At 38.7% G+C, this 21,760-nt stretch overlaps 1 protein-coding gene across 5 annotated transcripts in view; it reads left to right on the top strand.

Moving 5' to 3' along the window:
* The window catches only part of chd6 (chromodomain helicase DNA binding protein 6), a 64,517-nt gene extending 48,161 nt beyond the window's left edge, over positions 1–16,356 (top strand). For all 5 annotated transcript variants that reach the window (XM_073870475.1, XM_073870472.1, XM_073870473.1 and 2 more), the window contains 15 exons: positions 826–915; positions 2,026–2,129; positions 3,276–3,405; positions 3,497–3,572; positions 3,651–3,699; positions 4,609–4,864; positions 5,192–5,400; positions 5,478–7,352; positions 9,812–9,951; positions 10,144–10,359; positions 10,727–11,194; positions 11,286–11,510; positions 11,771–11,914; positions 13,875–13,979; positions 14,374–16,356. In XM_073870475.1, coding sequence (XP_073726576.1) covers positions 826–915; positions 2,026–2,129; positions 3,276–3,405; positions 3,497–3,572; positions 3,651–3,699; positions 4,609–4,864; positions 5,192–5,400; positions 5,478–7,352; positions 9,812–9,951; positions 10,144–10,359; positions 10,727–11,194; positions 11,286–11,510; positions 11,771–11,914; positions 13,875–13,979; positions 14,374–15,426 — 5,140 coding nt within the window. In that variant the 3' untranslated portion in view covers positions 15,427–16,356. The remainder of the gene's footprint in view (positions 1–825; positions 916–2,025; positions 2,130–3,275; positions 3,406–3,496; positions 3,573–3,650; positions 3,700–4,608; positions 4,865–5,191; positions 5,401–5,477; positions 7,353–9,811; positions 9,952–10,143; positions 10,360–10,726; positions 11,195–11,285; positions 11,511–11,770; positions 11,915–13,874; positions 13,980–14,373) is intronic.
* Positions 16,357–21,760: the final 5,404 nt, after the last annotated feature.

The raw sequence follows: 21,760 nt of genomic DNA, 5'->3' as shown, positions 1-21,760 counted from the left end.
TAAAGGCAGTTTGCATGCCGCAGTTACCCATCTTGCATAGCAGTTTTGAACTTTAGGATGTGTAGGATGCTGCCGTAATTTGTTTTTTGAACTTTATTTGCTGAGACATCAGTGCTCCAACACTGCGATCCAGACGCCTGATTCAGCTTCTTGGAAATAGCAAAAGTTTGCTAGACTCAACTGCGCGTCTGGATGTGTGCCTGCTTATGATGCACGTCTCCATTATTTGATGAATCATTGCTGTCATGATATGAAGAGTTTCGTTGCAAAACGAGATAAATTAATTTTTAAACATTTTTGTCAAAACATGTTTATTATTATGTTATCATGTTATTATTTTGTTTTATGGTGCTACTAAGCTGTATTTTGTAAGTTATGAAGGTTTAAATCAAAACAAACCAACTACAGTTGCATTGAAATGAATTGGAATGCACAACCAAAAAACTAGATTTCTGAACAATTAAAAAAACGGTGGTTATCTCGTTTTGCAACGAAACTCTTCATATACAGACGTTTTCGTTTATTTATTTTTAGATTTTGTGTTTCATTAATTTGTCAGACAATTTTAACCACACCGAATTACAGTGAATTACAGCTATATACTTTTTAAGTGCGTGTGTTCCCTGTAAACATTATTATTTAGCCTATTTAGTAAAATTATTTTTTCTTCGTCATTAAGCGATTAGATGGGACTAGCACACATAATCTGACATTTTAGGATCATTTTCAAAATTAGGATTATTATCAAAGACATTTGCTTAAATGTATGGAAATTGTCGGTGACTATTTCATAATAATCTTTATGCTATGTCATGTCATGGACAGGGTTTTGCTGAGGGTTCGAATGCTTTACTATCTGAAGGTGGAAGTTCTGGGGGAAGCTGCTGCTCAGTCTCTTGAAGGAATCCCAGCCAGGTACTACATTTCCCAGAATTCATCTCTCCCTCACATCAGAGTCCTGCACGGGTCCATTTTTGGAGACCCGTGTCCGTCCGTACCCGCAAAGTTCAGCACCAGATCCGACCCGTCACTTGTGATAATATCAAAATTAAATCCGCAACCGCCCGGACCCGTTAATATTTGGCCCGTTACCCGACCCGTACCCGCATAAATCACACACGCTAAAATCATTCCAATTAAAGTGCTTTATTTTTTTATCTCGTACCTCTCTCAACATCACAACAGCGTCATGAATAGGCTAATGAAACAGGCTAAAGTGCGCTCTGTTTTGTGCCATTTAAGTAGCCTATCGGCACAAATGAAACCTGATAACTATACACAAATAATAAAAACAAGAAAAAGAACAACCTACCTACACAACCCCTGCTGTGCTCCTAAGTCTCGTCTCGAAATGCTTTCTAAGAGAAGACGTTCAGCTTCCGGCTATCAACAGCAAAACTTTATGCCAGAGTCCTGCAACGCTCGCTCCAACTAGGCTACGAGAAGAATCAACAAACTGGTCGCGCACTGTTGTAGTGGTGGTGACATGATGGGTCAAATGTCATATGTTCCGCGTGTAATGGTAATTAAGCCGGCGGTCAGCGTTTTTTCCGCGCTCGGCGCTGAGGGTCGAGAGTTGAAAGAGATTAAAGTTTGGGTGAAATGCTCCGCTCGTCAATGTCAGTTGTCACACGGCCGTCCAATCACAGTGGAGGAAGGGCGGGACAAGTATCACAACAACCAACCGGCTCACAGCTTAAGTATCACAGCTAAAAAGCGCTTGGCTGAAAAAATAGCCGTGTTTCAAAGTTTGGTGTGCACATCCTTAGACATACAAATTTTGCACATATTTTCATTTGCACTACTACCCGCCCGCGCAGAGTTAATTATCCGCCCGCGGCCCCGCCCTTGAATTTTAGGAATGTCACAATCCACCCGTTGGAGACACTTTTATGCGGGTACCCGCGGGTACCCGACCCGTTGCAGGACTCTGCCTCACATTCCCTGAATGAGAATTGCAGTAAACATGTGTCATTACAGTGACTTTCAGTTCAGTATCACTGAAGATATGTTTGTTTTCTGCAGCAAACTGGAGGTCACCTTGCCTGATATTGACTACATTGAGATCCCAACTATATGGTGGGATGCTGAGGCTGATAAATCTTTGCTTATTGGAGTCCATAAACATGGTAAAACTTTGTCATATTTTGTTTTGTATCACTTTTTATGATGTTTCGCAACATGTTGTTTTTAACTCATTCCCACCAGCCTTTTTTTAAATAGTTGCCGGACAGTATTTTTTGTGATTTTCACACAAGTTTTTACAAAATGCCTTCTTCTATAAATATATATAAACATACAAATATATCAAATGAAAGAACAGACCCTCTGCTTTCAAACAAACAAAATAGAGAAAAAAACATTTCATCCTATCTTAATTTGTTCTCGTATACATTTTTGTTCTCTGTTTCAAATATGGGTAGGTCTCTTAAAATAAAATACCAAATTTTGAAGTAATTTCATTTTTGTAAGAGATCAGATTCAGATCAAATATCAGAGTTTAACATAAATAAATTCATGGATAATAGCAGAATTACAGATAACCATAAAAACACGTCAGGAAAGCATCATTTGCTGGGAAATGTTGTCTTTTAATTGACGAGATTACTCGTCAATTTACAATTTTTACAAAAGTTTAATGCCTTCCAGAAAATGTTCTTCTTTAAACATACAATATATCAAATGAAAGGACAGACCCTCTGATTTCAAACAAAAATAAAAAAAATTATCCTATCTTCATTTATTCTTTTTTATCACCTTTCAAATATTTAATCAAATAATACAAATATTTGCATTTTTGTTAAGGACTTTTGTTAGAGATCAGATTCAGAAAGATGATCAAAACATTCACAGAGTTTTTACTGTTTTTGGATCAGTGGATGTTTTAGTGTTTTGTAAGTTGGGTAAAAGCACCACCTAGTGGATAATAGTGGAAATATGGATTTCCGTAAAAACGTGATTGCCAGAAAAGCATTTGCTTAATTGACGAGATAGCACGTTAATTGCGGGGAAAGAGTTAAAGTTTTTTGTTACTCATTCATTTTTAACTTCTTCCGCAGTTTATTGGTTAGTGTTTTATTTGTTTTATTTAATGTTTTGTTAGCAATTTTCATTTATACATACATAATGTATATAAACACATAAATGTGTAATTGCTTTGTACACATAAACTGTTTAGCAGTCAGGTGATGGATAATTTTTATTGCTTCCTCTTTCTCTACATCTGTGTTTCATTTTTTTTTTTTGGTACTGACTGCTGTCTGTGTCCTGCGCAGGGTATGAGCGCTATAATGCCATGCGTGCAGACCCTGCGCTTTGTTTTCTGGAGCGGGTGGGCATGCCTGACGTCAGTGCATTGACAGTAGAACAAGGTGGAGTAGAAATAGCTGCAGACACACCTGAAAGGTAAACCACTATCTCTATTTTATATAATACATACCTACATGTTTACATATACATACATACGTACAATGCACAAATATTTTTTTCTCTGCAGTATTACCAAGAATGATGAACTGAAAGAGGAGACTGATTCTAAGTCTGAAGAATTAGAAGAGAAAGGAGATATTAAGGTAGAAATGGTGTTAAATGAATATTGTTGAGTAAGTGAAATAATTTGACTGTTCATTTTAACTTTAATATTTGTAAAGGAGGAGCCTATGTCAGAAGAAATTGGGAAAGATGACAGTACAGTGACAGGTATGATTAAATTATTGACATATTACTGCATCTACATTCAAAATCAGTCTTATTACTGTGTCGGACCTAAACCTTTAATTGCTTGTTTATGCACAAAATAATTAAGTTGATTATTAAATTGATTTGTTCCCAAAATTATAAAATATTGGAAGAGCTCAGATGCAAAGCCCTCTATGAATGCAGTATAATACGTATCTATATTTTCCGTGGTGTATAAAGACCTTACAAAATGAACTATATTGTTTTATTACCTTAGAATGAGACGTTTTTATCTACATATACCGCGGGTCCCCTTACATGGAAGTCACCATTTTGTGCCATCATGTTTCTACAGTAGCCCTGAATGGACAAACTGCTCTATAGATCGCGTTTTGTCACTACGTGGTCTCATACGATGACATGTTTGTCCTGTGGCGGCTACCGTAGCTTAACTATGCGTTTCGAAAGGGAGGGGTGAGCTTTGGACTGAGCCAATGGTTGCAATTCACAGTCTCACAGCTAGATGCCGCTAAAATCTTCACAGTGGACCTTTAATGGTTTCTGCCAACAAACCAGTATTTCTGAATGGCCTGAGGCTGGGAAAAAGTGGATTTGACGCGAAAGTATTTGATAAATGTATAATACGTGCCGAGAGCATTTGGTCAATATCAATGTCTAATTTTTAACAGGGGTAGCGTTTAGCTGCTTTTGCATCTGAGCTTTACGATTACCAAAATCTCATGTTAATGTGACATAGTCTGAAGTGTGCACATTGAATGAATTGACAACAATGAGGTTTGGTGTAATGGGTGGTCAGGTTTTTATTATTTATGAAAATAAAAACATTAAAGCATTTTTTTAAAGAATAACCTGTTTATATTGTGCATTGGATCGACTTCTGATTGAGTAAAGTATTGTTTCTTTTTGGAGGCGGCTTTGTAGCGTCGCTCCATGCAGATCTTCTTGCAGAGGTGGTTGAGCAGGGGCGCATACAGTGGCCGGCGGGCTCGGCACTAACAGCACGATTACGACGACTCATTACCGCCTATCAGCGTTACACTCGACGTGAGCCGCTTCGTCACGAGTTTCTCTTGCACGAGGGACTCGCACCTGTGACCTGGCAAATTGGAGATTTTAGGCACTGCACAACTGAGCCTGACCCGCTGTTTCTGGAGTGGCAACGGAGGTAAGCCATATGACTGCTGTTTCGTTAAAAAAATCGAAAATCTCTAAAGGGGCTGTTCACACAAAAATAAAAACACTTCTTTCTATAATCACAAGAGGAGTCATCTTAAAGAACGTTGCTTTGTGAAAATGAATAGGGACTAAGCCTGTCTGTTCCTAACATTTTTGCCTCCTTTTGGACTTTACATAAAAAAGAAATACAGGTTTGGAGAAAAATGTGGTTATATTTGAAATTCATTTTAGATTTATTTTTTAATCTGGTATTCACATCTCAAAATCTGTAAAAATTAAGGCTGACTAAAGGTTAGCATATCTCCATTGTACACAGATGGACACGTCGTGAGCAGGCTGACTTCTATCGCACCGTGTCGTCGTTCGGGGTCGTTTTTGACCCAGAGAAAAAAACTTTCGACTGGGGCCAATTCCGTGCCCTTGCTCGTTTGGAGAGGAAAACGGATGAAAGTTTGGATAGATATTTCTATAGCTTTGTCTCCATGTGTCGCACTGCCTGTAGACTGCCACCTAGAAAAGAAGAAGGTAAAGTTAATACGAGAATTGATGTGGGGATGAGTAGCTAAAGAGAGACATAATGAAACATTTCTTGCCTTACATAGGTGCTGTTGACCCTTCGCTGTTTGTGGAACCCATTACAGAAGAGCGAGCTGCCCGAACCTTATACCGTATCGAGCTTTTGAGGAAGGTCCGTGAGCAAGTATTGCGCCACCCGCTTTTGGGCGCACGGCTGCAGCTTTGTCGTCCAAGCCTTTATTTGCCCGTTTGGTGGGAGTGCGGCAAACACGACCGTGATCTTCTTATTGGCGTTGCTAAGCATGGTTTAAGCCGAACTGACTTTTACATTTTAAATGACCCCCAGCTATCCTTCCTGGAAGCCCACCGAAACTATGTTCACAAAGAAAACCACAGATACCCTGTTCCAGGTTTGCCCCATCACCACTGCTGCTTGTACGATGCCAACCTTGGGCATTGTCACTCCCCACAACCTCCAGAGTACCATCCCGCAACCTCACACCACACACAAACCCATCAACTCATCCATACTCCTAGTCATCACCAGCCATCAGAAGTAGTGGCGTCGGAGCCCGGAAGCATCAGCATGGGTACGGGACCAAGGGAAGGATTTTTGGACTGTCCTCCATTAGATGACTCTCTTGAGCTGGGGTCTTTGCAACACGAGGGGTTGACGCCAGATCCCCTACATAGTAAGTCTGGTAAAGAGGCCTTTAATGGATTCCCCTTTAATTCTGCAACTGGTGGGCAAAATATGCTAAACTCATATGGTGTCCAAGGAGAGCTTAATGGAGCTCAAGGAGATATAGCAGACACCATAGCTGGGAAGCTTCGTAGCGATGTTCTGGTGGGAGAGCAAGGGTCCTCAGAGGAGACTGGTTTAATGGCACCTTCTGTGGAACTAGACGAACTTCAAACACCATGGGAGAGCTCGGATCATACTGAAACCTCAGACATGTTCAATGAGACTGATCCTATTCTGGGTGCACCAGCATTGGAAACAGGATTTCTGGATGCTCCTCCACCAGACGACGGACGGGAAGGTGACGAAACGCTCACCGACTGTTTGAGCATGCCCAGTTCAGACTCTCAAAGTAACCCTGTTGAGCCACTTGCACCAAGCTTCATGCTCTTTAAAGATCTTCATGTAGGAGAGACTTCTGTAGATCAGACAGATCTGTCAGCTGGTCTTCCAGAATATGTTCCACCAACAACACCTCTTGAAATACCGGATGTAAGTCTTGATCAAGCAGACCCCATTAGTGAGGAGCAAGAGGACAAGCTTAGTGATACCAACATCACACACGGTGTTCCCAGTCCAGGAGAAGGAACGGAAAGTTTAGGGTTTAATTTTGAGAAAGAAGAACTTTCTCTGGATAGTGACAGTCTGGCAACAGCAGGTCTAAAGATGAAGGACGCTCAATATGACAACAACAAGATGCCTTCAGTAGAGTCTCCAAGCGAAAACTGCCTTGAGGAATCATCACCGAACATGGACTGCAAGGTATCATTTGAGGATTCTTGTGATGGGCCCTTGGAAGAATCATATGGAAAGGCCATAGGAGAGCCAGAAAAAGTGCCTTTGGAGGAACCATATGATTTGACCTGTGACGAGACCCTGCAGGAACCTTGTGAAGGGTACCGGCAGAACTCAACAGGGCAACAAATGGTTGAAGAACCCTGCAAAGAACCAACAGAGGAGTGCAATCTAACAAACGCTACTCTCTCAGCAGATTACCCTTTGGTGTCTTCACTTCCATCATCTCCAGCTATCTTACCTGACACCTCTGTATCTCCGGGCCTTGAGGCAGTCCCCAACATTAAACAAGAGTACCTCATGGATCCAGCGGTGTCAGATGTGAAGCCAGAGCCGGACAGCACTACCCAGACTCCTCAGCTTGAGCAGACTGAAGTTTTGGAAGTGAAGGATAAGATAAAGGATGAAGATGCAAAGACACCAGGTACTGTCAGACTTTAGCTTTCTTTCATTTTCAGATTTGGTCTTTAACCCCTTCAGACCTAATATTTCAGGTGGTTTAAACAGTGTGCCTTATCACAAAACGTGATGTCCATTCCAGTGGACGCAGGGTCTGAAGGGGTTAAACCCATTGACTGTGAAGAGTGTCATGTTTTAATAACAAAAATATAAAAGGCTTACAAGGTCTTCTACCTCAGTGTTTCTCAATTCTGGTCCCCCCTCCCAGAATGTTTTAGATGTCTCCTTAATTAACAGGGAGACATTCTGGAAGGAGGTTGATATGTTGGTTCACGTGTTTTAAATAAGGAGACATCTAAAACCTTCGGGAGGGGGTCCTCGAGGACCAGGATTGAGAAACACTGTAATCTACTTTACGGTTTCTAGGCTTATGTGTGTGGCACATATAATATTTTAACTTTTAGTGAAAGTTTTAGCGTAAGAATTAAAGTGTCCCTGTAGACAAGATAAATTACAGTAAATTATTATTATTTTGTTTTCTGTAAAATGATAAATAATTAGGAGATGTTCAGTCTCTATAAAGAGCAATGGGTATGACATTTTCAAAACCCAAAAACAAGTTAATGTGGTTTTAGTTAAAGGAATATTCCACTTTCATAAAAAATATTTTTTTTGATATTTTACTCACCCCCATGTCATCCAAGATGTTTATTTCTTTCTTTGTTCAGTCAAAAAGAAATTAAGTTTTTTTTTTTTTTTTAGGAAAACATTTCAGGATATAGTGGACTTTAGTGGACTTCAACGGTTTGCAGCTTTAGTGGAGCTTGAAAGAGCTCTAAACAATCCCTGAGACATAAGGGTCAAAAAAGTTAATTTTAAAACAACTTCTTGTGTTGCAATAGCCTTACGTATTACGTAATCACATCGAAAGATCACACATGACATATGGGAAACTACAGCTCCAGTGTTTACAAGTGTGGAGAAAGAGGACTCTTCCGATGTTGTTGTATCTTGATAATTAATGATAATTAATGTCCCTGTGTCAATTTATTGTTTAAAATGGTCCGCAAGGCGAGAAGTTGAGGTTTAAATTTACTTTTTTTTGTTGCCGAAAATGACGAGTGTTTCACTAGATAAGGCCTTATGCCTTGGTCCATGTTAACCAGGTATACACGAACACGCACTTTAGGATAATATCATAAAAATTCTAGACTTTTTAAGCACACTTGCTAAACTGTTAGCTTTAAATGCTTATGTCTTCTGTATGCGAATATACAAAAATGCTTTTTGCATAGTTGTGTTTGATACATGAAAACGTCTCGGGTTACGTATGTAACTGTTGTTCCCTGAGAAGGGAACGAGACGTTGCGTCTCCCTTGCCATACTTCATGCGTCCCTGTAACGCCGTTTTTGGCTATATTTCAGATAGCGATATACTTCCTGGCTCCCGCGTCACTCTGTCTTTGTCGTTAAGCCTCACCATTGGTTGAATTTGATATACACATTCAGACGCACTTACCCCTGGAGGCGTCCCCAAAGTGTCACCGCAGTGACGCGGGATGAGTTTCCTCGAAAGGCAATTGTACTGTAACAAAGTATCTTAAAAGGTAACACAATGTAATCTTGCTCTCACTTGAAATGTGTCCCTTCATTTAGTCTTTGAATTTGAGGGTATTGGACCTGGAAAGTCCTTGAAAGGTCCTTGAATTTGAATTTAAGTAAGGTGTGGAAACGCTGGGTCTACTGAAGTCCACTATATGGACAAAAATCCTGAATGTTTTCCTCAAAAAATGTCTTTTCGACTGAAGAAAAAAAAACATAAACATATTGGATGACTTGGGGGTGAGGAAATTATTGGGATTTTTTTATGAAAGTGGAGTAATCCTTTAAACACCTTAAATAAGATCTCGGGTTAACACAAGCTCAAGATGTTTAATTTTTTTATTTTACAACATAAAAGACAACAGTTATACCTCCAATCATGATTTTTTTATAAGAGTAGTTGCTAACAAGTTGCTATATGGGACGACAGATGTTGTCTTGAGCCTTTAAAAATCATCACGCATTTAAAAAAAAAAAACAGCGCAACATGGGTATTATTCCTAAAAAAGATTCATCCGAATGGTATTTCTTTTTAAGGAAACGTGTTTTTAAATCTACTTAAAAAAGTTTAAGAGAGTTGGAAACTTGGTGGTGATTATGCTGAGTTCGAGCGCCATAGTTTAGTTCATTTATAGCCTAAGATTAGCCTTTTATTTCTAGTAAACACATTTAGAATGAAAAATGTGTTGTCTTGTAAAGATTATCTTGATGGATTTGAGCACAAAGCTTATTTTTTGTGATTATTCAAAAAGTTTAGGGAAAAATCCCATTGACTTTTTTGTCAAGGGAGCTAACTTTCGGGTTGGTCTAGAAAATCCCTGCAGCTCTCTATTCTCATATTCTCCTCATCCTTCTTTCAATACTGATTCTTTTTTTTCCAAGTCTTATTGGGAGATGTTGAAGCCCCACGCTTTTCATTGCCCATGTGTGAGATGGTGGACAGCGTCCATGAAATAAGGGAACCAACCATTGCTCAGCTTCTCCAGGAGAAAGCCCTCTTCTCCTTCTCTGAGTGGCCGAAGGTATGGACGTGTTGACCATTGCTTTCTTTTTTGTATTCTTTTACGTCGTTATTTAAACAGAAAACATATTGTATACTTCTTAAAAATTCATAAAAAAAATCACTTTTTAAAAATACAGGTATGTCTCTAGAAGTGCTTTCAGTGCATCTTGACCATTTCCAAACATTGCATTTTGTCCTTTGATGTCTCCAGGACAGAGTGATCATCAACCGTATTGACAGTATCTGCCACACTATCCTGAAAGGAAAGTGGCCTTCCTCTAGTCAGCAGTATGAGTCTCCCAGCTCGCTATCCAACACCTGCCTGCCCAGCAGTACCAATCAGAGGACAGGATATTTGTCAACCAGAATGCCTTTGTCTCAAAGCCTGAACTTTAATCTGTCCCACACTGTACAACACTTACCCAAGGTAGGTCTACAAACATATTTTTACCATGCAGTTTTAATAAATGTTGTAAGATGCTTGGTCTCTTTCGAAACCATTGTAATCAATATATATATATATACCCTGTTTTATTTCGAATTTACAATTGAAAACTTTAAATAATAATTTTGAATGCCTTTTACAAACAAATAAAACCCTGTGCACACCTGAAAAAGCAATGCATCTTCTGGGATACACACTAGATACACTCATGTTATTCTGATGACGAAATTTGTGCCATGCGCACTGTACGTGGACCCTTGTGTATGTCCAAAAATGGGACTATACTTGTAGCTTTAGAGTCATATGTTGTATTAAAAACACTGTAACTTTTCATCTCTTGTCCCAACAGGAGCGATTAGTAGCCCCTGCTTTTCTCTCAGAACTGAAACGTCCCAGACACGGGTTCGAATTCGAAGCAGAGGTTCTCGCCAAACCAAGCCACCTTGGAGAAAAGATCCAGGTTGGCGTACCTCACCGTGCCAATGCTCTGCTTCTGAACGGCTGGCAGGATGCTGCCATGGATCTCTCCAAGCAACCAGAGCTAACGGTTGGTGGAGAAAGTGGGCCGATCGGTCACATGAACCAATCGGCAACTCATAAAATAACTGGGATTGGCTCCATGCAAGGCTCGCTGGGATTGGATATGGCGGGTATTTTGCAGGCTGGCTTGATTCACCCAGTTACAGGGCAGATTATCAACGGCAGCCTTCGCCGCGATGATTCGATGCTGAGGAGGAGAAGAGGACGAAGAAGAAACGTGGAGACCTCTGACCTGAACTTCTCGAAGGGGCGAGGACTTGGCTTATCAGAACAACAGGTGTGTTGAATCGGATGAACAGATCTCTGAAATGAAACAAAATAATGCTTCATAGGAGTTATATCATGTGTGTTTTTTGTATACTCGACAGAGCGGATCAGAAAGTATTAGCCATCCTGTTGTGTCGTCTACATCCCCCCAGTCAGAATGTTCCTCAACCGGCCCAACTACACTTTCTGCCCCTCCTTCGGCCCCCCCTCCACCTCCGACAGAAACCCTCAACGTCAGCACGGAAAGAGATGCAGCAAACAAAGGTCTCATGGAATGGCTTCGACAGAATCCCAATTACAACATGGAGCTTCCCACGTACGCCTCGGTTAGTTACATTAAAACAAACCTGTAGAGAACATCTCCTACATTCTGTAACTTTGTCCTTAGTCTTGGCAAAGCTGTAAAATCAATATTTTAACTAAACAAACATAAAATATATACCTGGAACACACTGTCGCTTTAGCATATGCCAAATGCATAAATTCATTGTTTTAGGCTATTTTTAAATGCAAATACTCAATAAACACTGTCCTAAATGTGGATTTTTGGATTTCCAATCTAATGTAAACCTCATATCTTTATTAGTCTCAGAGCGCAAACATGTTGCACAGTTTCTTGGACCGACCAAAGCAGAGAAGACATCGTTGCAAAGACCCCACCAAACTTGATGTCAACTCTCTAACCGGAGAGGAGAGGGTCCCAGTGGTGCACCGAAGCACAGGCCGAAGGGTAACAACAGCATCATGCTTTCATACGTATATGACCCTGGACCACAAAACCAGTCGTAAGGGTCAATTTTTTAAAAATAAGTCACACTTTTTTTCATAGTTTGGCTGGTCCTGCGACTTTTAGTCAGATGCGACTTGTAAGTCAGTATGGATTAATTTTGACATATATGAACCAAGAGACATCATTACCGTCTACAGCCACGAGAGCCCGCTATATGCTGCTCCTGTATTTGGGTGATTCTCACGAAAACTTGGTTTTAAAAATGTCAAGCATGAAAATGTAAAAATTGCTTAAATTTACTTTTTTTCCCACCAGACATTGAAAAACAAAGTCTGGAGTAAATGGGAACATTAATTTAAAAACTTTTACTTATCATTTAACACTTTAAAAAATTAGTCCTAAAAAATCTCATTACCGCAACAGTCAGAAAACATCAACACTGACACATTTTCAAAATGACATGACAAACCTGAAAGAACATAATTTGGAGATTCTGCACATGCATTTAAAATCAAAGTATTATGCTTCTATTAATTAAATTCTATTATTTAATAAGCATCTGTTGCGGTAATGATAATCAAAATGTCATGTAAGCATTCTGACAAGACAATATTTCAAATTAACTGTAAAAAAATGATCTTACCTGGTAGCCATCTTGAAGTAACTGGTCCATGTGCTTGGTCACTCAAAATCAAACTTTATTAAAATTCTGTATGTGTGCTTAAACTGTTCTCAAAAAGTGTTGCGGAGGATGAGAACATCAGGCATGGACACATCATTTTCCTAATTTTTCTTCATTATTATTATACATGAATATTCAGTAAATATTTTTTCTGTCATCTAAAGTAGTCTAGCAAAACATCCATTTATTTTTTTTCTTAATATTTTTGTGTTAATTTGATTAAATTACAACATAACGCATGTTCAAACACAGCCGGACACATTGCGGTAATGAGAATTTCAGCAGAAAATGAGATAAAATTTCCAATTATAAATTCTTATGTTGAAATCACACATTGTGCAAGGTAGAACACAGTATTGTGTTATTTCTGATGCTTTTTAATGTTACTATATTACACATTTTAAAGCTAAAATCATTAGTGCTGTGGTGTTTCAATGGTTTCGTGAGAATCACCCATTTATGTAATTCAATGAATTCAGTGATGTGTAATGACGAGCCTGCGAACTTGATGCGCACTGGACTATAAGTTGCATTTATTTAGACAATTATTATTCTTTTTGGGGGCATTTTGTTTGTTTAGTCTTTCTCCGTTGTCTTTAAGTTAATGTTTCAGTTAACAGTTTTTTTTTTCAGGGGTAGGCTACAGGAGCAACATATAGCGCCCTCTTGTGGCTGTAGATGATAATGTTTTTTTTTTAGTTCATTTAAGTCAGTATGAATAAATTTTGACATAAGTTGCACCTGACTATAAGTCGCAGGACCAGCCAAACTATGTAAAAAAAGTGTGACTTATAGTCCGGAAAATACGGTATGTTCAGTTTGCTATTGTGTATCGTGTAAATAACTGATAATGTTACGTTAACGTACGGGCACCCATTCAGCCTGCTGTTCTGTGTGCTATTGTTTAGTTTAGTTTCCAGATTAAATGTCTGTTCTTCGGCTTGGATTTTGTGAAATAATTTTCGAAATAAATGCAACGTGTAGTCCATTGCGACTATATATATTTTTTCTCTTCATGGCGCATTTTTGATCGACACGACTTATACTTCGGAGCGACTTATAGTCTGAAATGCGGTAATATCCTAATGATTTTTGGCATAAAAGAAAAAAGAAAAATGTATTGATGGCTATTGCTACAAATATACCCATGTGACTTAAGAGTGATTTTGTGGTCCAGGGTCACATATGTTATCAAATACCCCTTTCTGCATTTTCTTCTTTCCAATTCTCTGTTGCTTGATTAATTGACTATTCATTCTGCAATTCCTTTGGTCACAGCTTGGTGGCGCTATGGCTCCAGCAATTAAGGAGCTGTCCCGATGGCTGGATGCAAACTCTGAGTACTTCGTGGCTCCAGATTGGGCAGATGTGGTAAAGCATTCTGTGAGTTATACATTCACACTTTGGGTCTAGTGAGAATGTGGATACTACAGGGAATGGATTTAAGGTTGTTACACGAGAGTCATTTATAAAAGCTAAATGTTTGGGTTTAGTAGCTTAATGTTAAAGCTATTGGTAAAAGCACTCTGGTGTCCTTGAACAAGAAGCGCAAAGTTGCTCTGGGGAGATCCTGTAATTAACTTGGATGAAAAGCATCTGGTAAATGGCTATCATTATAATGTCCATGTTGTATTATAGAACCAATTCATCTTAGTTATAGTCTAAATAGATGTGTTATTTATGATTTTACACATTTATAAAAGGTTTGGCAGCAACCTTTGCAGATGTGATTCATTTACCTTGTAAGCTATTATACATTTTGTATCTCACAATCCAGGGCTTTCTCCCAGAGGGCAAATTTACTCGCATCCTCTCTGGACCCGTGTGCCGGGATACTGGTCCGCGTAGGAGAGGCAGGCGACCCCGCAACGAGATCCCCAAACCACCTGAGCTCCCAGCTGGTATGGGTCCACTCTTCATGAACGGTGGCATCATAAGCAGCATGGACCTGGTGAGCTTACCCAATCTCCGTAATGTCCCAGGCATCCCTCTAACGGGGATCATGGGTTTTCCTCACGGTTTTGCCACTGCGGTACCGTCGGGAGATGATGGCAAGAACGGACTTGGGATGCTGCCCATGATGCTCCACGGCATGGCGACCGTGCAGCCTTCCATGTATAGCGCTCACATGAGTGGCATGATGAGTCAGGCGACCTCAACGGTTTCCACAGCAACCGCATCCTCCTCCGCGGCAAGCGTGACTTCCACGAACTCCGCGACCGTAACTTCAACCTCCAGCCCGGCGGATGGTTCGGATACCGCACCGCAGCGGGACAATGCCGGATCTCCGGAGAGCACGGAGAATGGGAATAAGGAAGAGACAAAGCAAGGAGGGGAAGATAGGAAAATGATACCCGGCACGGTCTCTACAGGTGCGGCCACCACCAGCAGTAGTAGTAGTAGTAGTATCACAACAACCGGCAGCCATTTGACCTTTAACCCCTTTCTTATCCCGGGAATGTCTCATAGTCTGCTCTACCCGCATATGTTCCTACCCCCCGGCAGTATAATGGCGCTGCCTGCTATGCCTGCCGCAGACAGTACGGGCAGCCCCAAGAGGAAGAGGAAGAAAATTAGGGAGGAAGGACTGGTGGAGCGAAGTGTTGTCTTGCACCTGGACGGCGTTGAAGTCAAGGGGGTTAAAGACGAACAGACAGCCGAAGTAAAGAATCAACAGGGCAGAACAGAAGATCGATCTGATTTAGAATTAGCTCAGGTCACAGGTGATCCTAAAAACGAGGATGCAAGTACTGAAATGTCAGAAAATGTAAAAGAGGCGGAAGAGGAACCTGATCAAGATGCCCAAGGTTCATGTGATGGTGAAGACTAAAATCCACCTCACGTTTGGGCCACAGTACTTTTGCGTGTCGTGTCAGTAAAGGTTTGTGTATAGAACTTTGATTATCAACCTATTGTTTATAGATCTGCCCAGTCAAACTTGTAATTTCACTGACGTCCACTATACCTTTTGGGTGTATGCTAAAAAAATAGACATTTCAAGCATGAAAGCCCTCAAAGGTCTCGATCTTATAAAGGGACAACATCATCTTGGTGTTACAGTGTTCCTTTTGCATCATGGGAATGGATACTCTCTCTCTATTGATGGAGAAAGCTATTAGTTCGATGACCCCAGTGACCCCAGCTTTATTTCTTTCGATCATGTGTTATCGCTTTCCCAGATCCTCATTTGAATGTTGTCATTGTGAAAAATGGAGCCCACCTTCACATAGATTTGGTGTTTGAGATATCACAGACAAGGCACACAGTCGTAGTTACGTAAGACCTAGATTAGTGTTCGAAATAATGTGCATCTGATGCTTTTTGATGGACCACAGTATTTTGTTTTTAGTTGCTTGCTGCTATGTATTCATTATAGTAAATCGATTTTAACCTAAATCTTAACAAAGCTATAGATGGCATGAGTGCAATGGAAACTCAAAAAGCAAGGCTTGACATTTATAGTAAAGAACAATCCTGAAAATTCTTCTTTATTTTTTATCTTTTCCACATTGTCACTTTGATAAGATGCCCGTGTCTCGTTTTTTGAGATGGTTACATTGAAGGAATATTCCATTTTCTTAAAAGAAAAATCCAGATGGTTTGCTCGCCACCATGTCGTCCGGGGTGTTGATGTCTTTCTTTGTTCGGTCGAGAGGAAGTTGTGTTTTTTGGGGGGGGCATTGCAGGATTTTTCTCATTTTGATGGACTTTAGTGGAGCCCAACATTTGGTGCTTGGCTCAACACTTGGCAGTTTTTTTCAGCGGAGTTTCAAAGGACTGTGGACGGTCCCAGACGAGGCGTGGGGGTCTTGTCTAGCGAAACGATTGTCATTTTTTACAATAGAGGTGACAAATATGCTCTTTTAAACAACAACTTTTCGTCTAGGTCCGGTCCAGCGCGACCTAACGTAAATGCGTAGTGACGTAGGGAGGTCACGTGTTACATATATAAAACGCACATTTGCGGACCATTTTAAACAATAAACTGACACAAAGACATAAATTAGTATCATTCGACATACAACAACGTCAGAACGGTCCTCTTTTAACACACTTGTAAACACTGGAGCGGAGTTTCGCGTTCGTGACCTCTTGACGTCATGACGTATTGTGTGGGGTCGCGCTGGCGCATCACGACCGGATCTGGAAGAGAAGTTGTGCTTTGGAGGTGTATATTTGTTGTTTTTGTTGTCAAAAATGACAGTCGTTTCGCTAGATGGGACCCTTGTGCCTCGTTTGGGATTGTTTGTGGTCCTTTGAGGCTCCGTTGAGGGGAACTGTTGGGTGTTGAGTTGGGTATTAAATGTTGGGCTCTATTGAAGTCCATTAAAATGAGAAAAATCCTGCAATGTTTTCCTCAAAAAACATAATTTCTTCTCGATTGAACAAGGAAGGACATCGGCGTTTTGGATGACATGGTGGTGAGTAGATTGTCTGGATTTTTCTTTTAAGAAAATGGACTAATTCTATGAGTTAGGGGTGATGAACGTCCAAGGGCAAAGAAAAGTGTGTAGCCAATGCAAAGCAAAAATTTAAAAAAAGTCGTCGACCCCCAAAATAAACATTGGCATCATTTACTATCATGTCTTTCTAAACTTATACGAGTGCTGATAAACACAACTAACTATCATGCAGATATCGAATGACATGAAAGAAGTAAAAACTTTATAATTTTAGCGTATTGCTCATTTATCTGGTAAAGGCCCGTGTGGGTTGATGGGGTCAACAAAAAATATTGTAGAGTAAAACCTACCATGACTTTTAAAAACAAAAATGTAAATCTAGCTAGCTGTATATCGCTGTTACTTTTGTTTACAAGCACACAATGTTTTTTTTCCCTTGCCGGTATGTCACATATTGGGGGAAACTGTAAATCAGCACTATTGTTTCTTTTATGTTATAATTTACACTAGTAAAACAACTGAGATAATTTAACTCGACAAGTTTTCTCCCCCGAACTCAACAGGGTCTCTCTTTTGTGGGAGTATTCATTTTCCTCATATTTCTTCATCCTTTTTTTTTGTTTTCTGATGTGAAAACGTTATTTTTGCACAGTCTTTCGGTGAATGTTTACCTGTAGTTGTGTTCTGTCCGTTTGTTTTCAGTGTTTGTGTGGACGCATGCGCACGCTTGCACACGACGTCACTTCTTGTACATTTTGACCTACGTAAACCTGTACTGTATATTTCTTGTCTACACATCACGTTCACCTTCGAAACCATGCTGTCGTTGCCTTGTCACCACACGTGACACTAATGTAATTTATTTTGCTTTTTTACTTTGCCAAATTCACCAAATATGACTTTTTTTCTTTTTCACGTCTATCTTATTGTGTTACATCTGCAATGCCTTATTTAGCATTTATATATGGATGTTTGTTACATCTTTATGTTGGAAAATATATACGTGTACAGCGTCAACGTTTTGGGAAGCAGTCTCGGTCAAACTAGTTTAAATGGGAACGCTCTAGTTGTACAGCCATTGGTTGTTTATCTGCAGATAAATTGGGAGTACGGTTCACGTGACGTACTGTGGTGTTGGCCAACTTATTTCAAACAGTATTGGAAAGCACAAAGTCTGATGCCTTTCTGAAAGTTTCTATAATGCTTTTTTTTTAACAAAGTCTGGTGAACAAAATCCCACAGACCTAGATTTTGGGATGATTACATTACCCTTGCTTTTAAAGATTGGGTTTTAGCCCACAACTCCGTTAAAACATGCATATGTACAACTAGAGAGGTCAGACTTTCGACTGAGAATGCTACGTATCTGGTTGTAAGTGTATTGATTTTATAAAATGTACTGGTTGTTGGAAATGTATAGTTTGGAAATGCTACAATCTTGTTGGGAATTCAAAAACACTCCACTTGAATTTCAAGACGTTTTCTCCTTAGTGCAGTAATTTGGCTCATTTGATGATACATTTATATTTATTCCATCATGTTTCCTTGAAACACTCCAAATAATTGTTTTATTTTCATCCCCAGATAAGTATTTGGTCATGCATTGCAAATTTCAATATTTCCGGTATTTACTGTGTGTTTCCTGTCTTAATGTCATCTCCCTGTGTATTGCGACATGTACATAAACTTGCTGTCCTTGGTTTTCGGATGTTTTCCCATTATGGAATGTCTACGCTGATCCGTTTGCAATATGAAACGTTTTGGACTGTATCTGTGTGTGTAAATATCTGGGTACAGTGTGGCACTTGTGTATGTCTCTGGATAGAAAAAAAAATTAGTATAAGTACTGAGTACTTTACTTTCCCACCTGATTGTTGCAGCATTGCATAGCACATTTCTGTGACGGAAACAAGAGATTTTGGTTTTATATGCCACTGTCATTATGGTCAGGTTAACCAAACATTCAAAGCGTTCAATGCTTTCGATATGCACGCAGTACGAGATGTGGATTTTGCTTTGCCACTGTGTCTGTGTTTGCATGCGTTCCAATCACAGCATCCAAACCAGTTCCCGTACTTTCAAAGTATTTATGCTGGCTACTACCGAGTGTTTCTTATAGCAGAGCTGCTTAGCCAGACGAATAAAATTTGGGTCCGTATATTTCAAGGTGCATTTGCGCATCATGCTCCGTAAACTGTGCTTGACTGTATTGAGTTCTGTTCCTCAAGCACCTGTAAAATCAAGTTAAAACAATTTGACAAAATCAATAATGGTCAGTGTTCATGGCAAGGAAGTACTGTAAGTTCATAGTTACATTGAAGCAAGTGCACTATATATATATATATAAATATATGGGACGATTATGAAACGCAACAAAAAAGTAAACTCTTGGTATGAAATCTGCAGCAATGCTGATTTTATTTTATTTTATTTTTGGGATGATTTGATGTTTTTTATTCATTTCAAATAGCTCCTGTACACCAATGTGGACCAACAATATAATTCAAACCATGGTTTGTGATCTTTTATTGTGTAATAAAAGATGACTTTCAACTTTCAAGTCAATATGTGTGGTGTGTCAATATGTAAATTGTTTTTTTTATTTATAATAATACAACGTGTTCGAGTGGTTTATGGTAAAAAAACACATTATTTTCCACATACCGTACATTTTTGTAGCTCCAGATTTCACTTTCTTCCTGAAAAGCACGGATTTGAAACGCTCTGTCCCTGATTGGTCGGCTTATCTGTACGTTGTGATTGGCCTGAATACCCCTGATGTCAGCCGGAAATGTGACGCTCATTACCATGTTTGAAAGATTCGGTTGCTAACAGGAGTTCACTTACAGGCTGAGTCTGAAGCGGGAGGAATTATGATAATGTTGTCTTGTCTACATCACCAATCCCAGGAAGTAAACTGTTGCCTACAATCCGTGTGTTTGTTGTAGTCCAAGAAAAGAGATTTACGTTGGAGACGATAACTCGCGCCATTGTTTACTTTGTACCTTTTGCATATCGTTAACATGTACTAATAAACACTTACAGGAAATGTAAAAACTTGAATTGGACAATAGGTGCTCTTTAATACTACAGAATACTATAGCATAATTGCTTTAAGTGTGGTTCTTACTATAATACATTACAGTTTACTACAGTCAATTTCAAAGTGCGCTTCAGTTATAATAACTACAGTTGATCATTCCCTAGTTAATACTAGTTAATTCCATAGTTAATACTACAGAATACTATAGCATAATTGCTTTAAGTGTGGTTCTTACTATAATACATTACAGTTTACTACAGTCAATTTCAAAGTGCGCTTCAGTTATAATAACTACAGTTGATCATTCCCTAGTTAATACTAGTTAATTCCATAGTTAATACTACAGAATACTATAGCATAATTGCTTTAAGTGTGGTTCTTACTATAATACATTACAGTTTACTACAGTCAATTTCAAAGTGCGCTTCAGTTATAATAACTACAGTTGATCATTCCCTAGTTAATACTAGTTAATTCCATAGTTAATACTACAGAATACTATAGTATAATTGCTTTAAGTGTGGTTCTTACTATAATACATTACAGTTTACTACAGTCAATTTCAAAGTGCGCTTCAGTTATAATAACTACAGTTGATCATTCCCTAGTTAATACTAGTTAATTCCATAGTTAATACTACAGAATACTATAGTATAATTGCTTTAAGTGTGGTTCTTCTTACTATAATATATTACAGTTTACTACAGTAAATTTCAAATTGCGCTTCAGTAATAATAACTACAGTTGATCATTCCCTAGTTAATACTAGTTAATTCCATAGTAAATACTATAGAATACTATAGTATAATTGCTTTAAGTGTGGTTCTTACTATAATACATTACAGTTTACTACAGTCAATTTCAAAGTGCGCTTCAGTAATAACTACAGATGATCATTCCCTAGTTAATACTAGTTAATTCCATAGTTAATACTACAAAATACTATAGTATAATTGCTTTAAGTGTGGTTCTTACTATAATACATTACAGTTTACTACAGTCAATTTCAAAGTGCGCTTCAGAAATAACTACAGATGATCATTCCCTAGTTAATCCTAGTTAATTCCATACTTAATACTACAGAATACTATAGTATAATTGCTTTAAGTGTGGTTCTTACTATAATATATTACAGTTTACTACAGTAAATTTTAAAGTACACTTCAGAATAACTACAGTTGATAATTCCCTATAGTTAATACTACAGAATACTATAGTATAATTGCTTTAAGTGTAGTTCTGATTATATACTACAGTTTGGTAAAGTAACTATTATGGTACACTATAGTATTTACTAGTTGATCAAATCACTATAGTTAATACTGAAGAATACTATAGCATAATTGCTTTAAGTGTGGTTCTTACTATAATACATTACAGTTTACTACAGTCAATTTTAAAGTGCGCTTCAGTAATAACTACAGATGATCATTCCCTAGTTAATACTAGTTAATTCCATAGTTAATACTACAGAATACTATAGTATAATTGCTGTAAGTGTAGTTTTTTTTACTATAATATACTACTACAGATTACTAACGTTACAGTAAATATTACAGTTTGTCAATGTATTAATACTAGTAATGTATAGTATACAGTTTTCTAGTAAATACTAAAGTATACTACAGTATGTTTCAAATTCAATACTTTACTTTTTAGTCAAAAGGTCAATTTCTCTGAGAGAAGAAGAACATTTATTTATTTGCGATTAACATGAG

This window comes from Misgurnus anguillicaudatus, chromosome 8, assembly GCF_027580225.2.
Source record: "Misgurnus anguillicaudatus chromosome 8, ASM2758022v2, whole genome shotgun sequence".
Taxonomy (NCBI): Eukaryota; Metazoa; Chordata; class Actinopteri; order Cypriniformes; family Cobitidae; genus Misgurnus; species Misgurnus anguillicaudatus.
The sequence above is the reverse complement of the archived record's forward strand: the minus strand, read 5'-3'. Positions and strand labels throughout refer to the sequence as shown.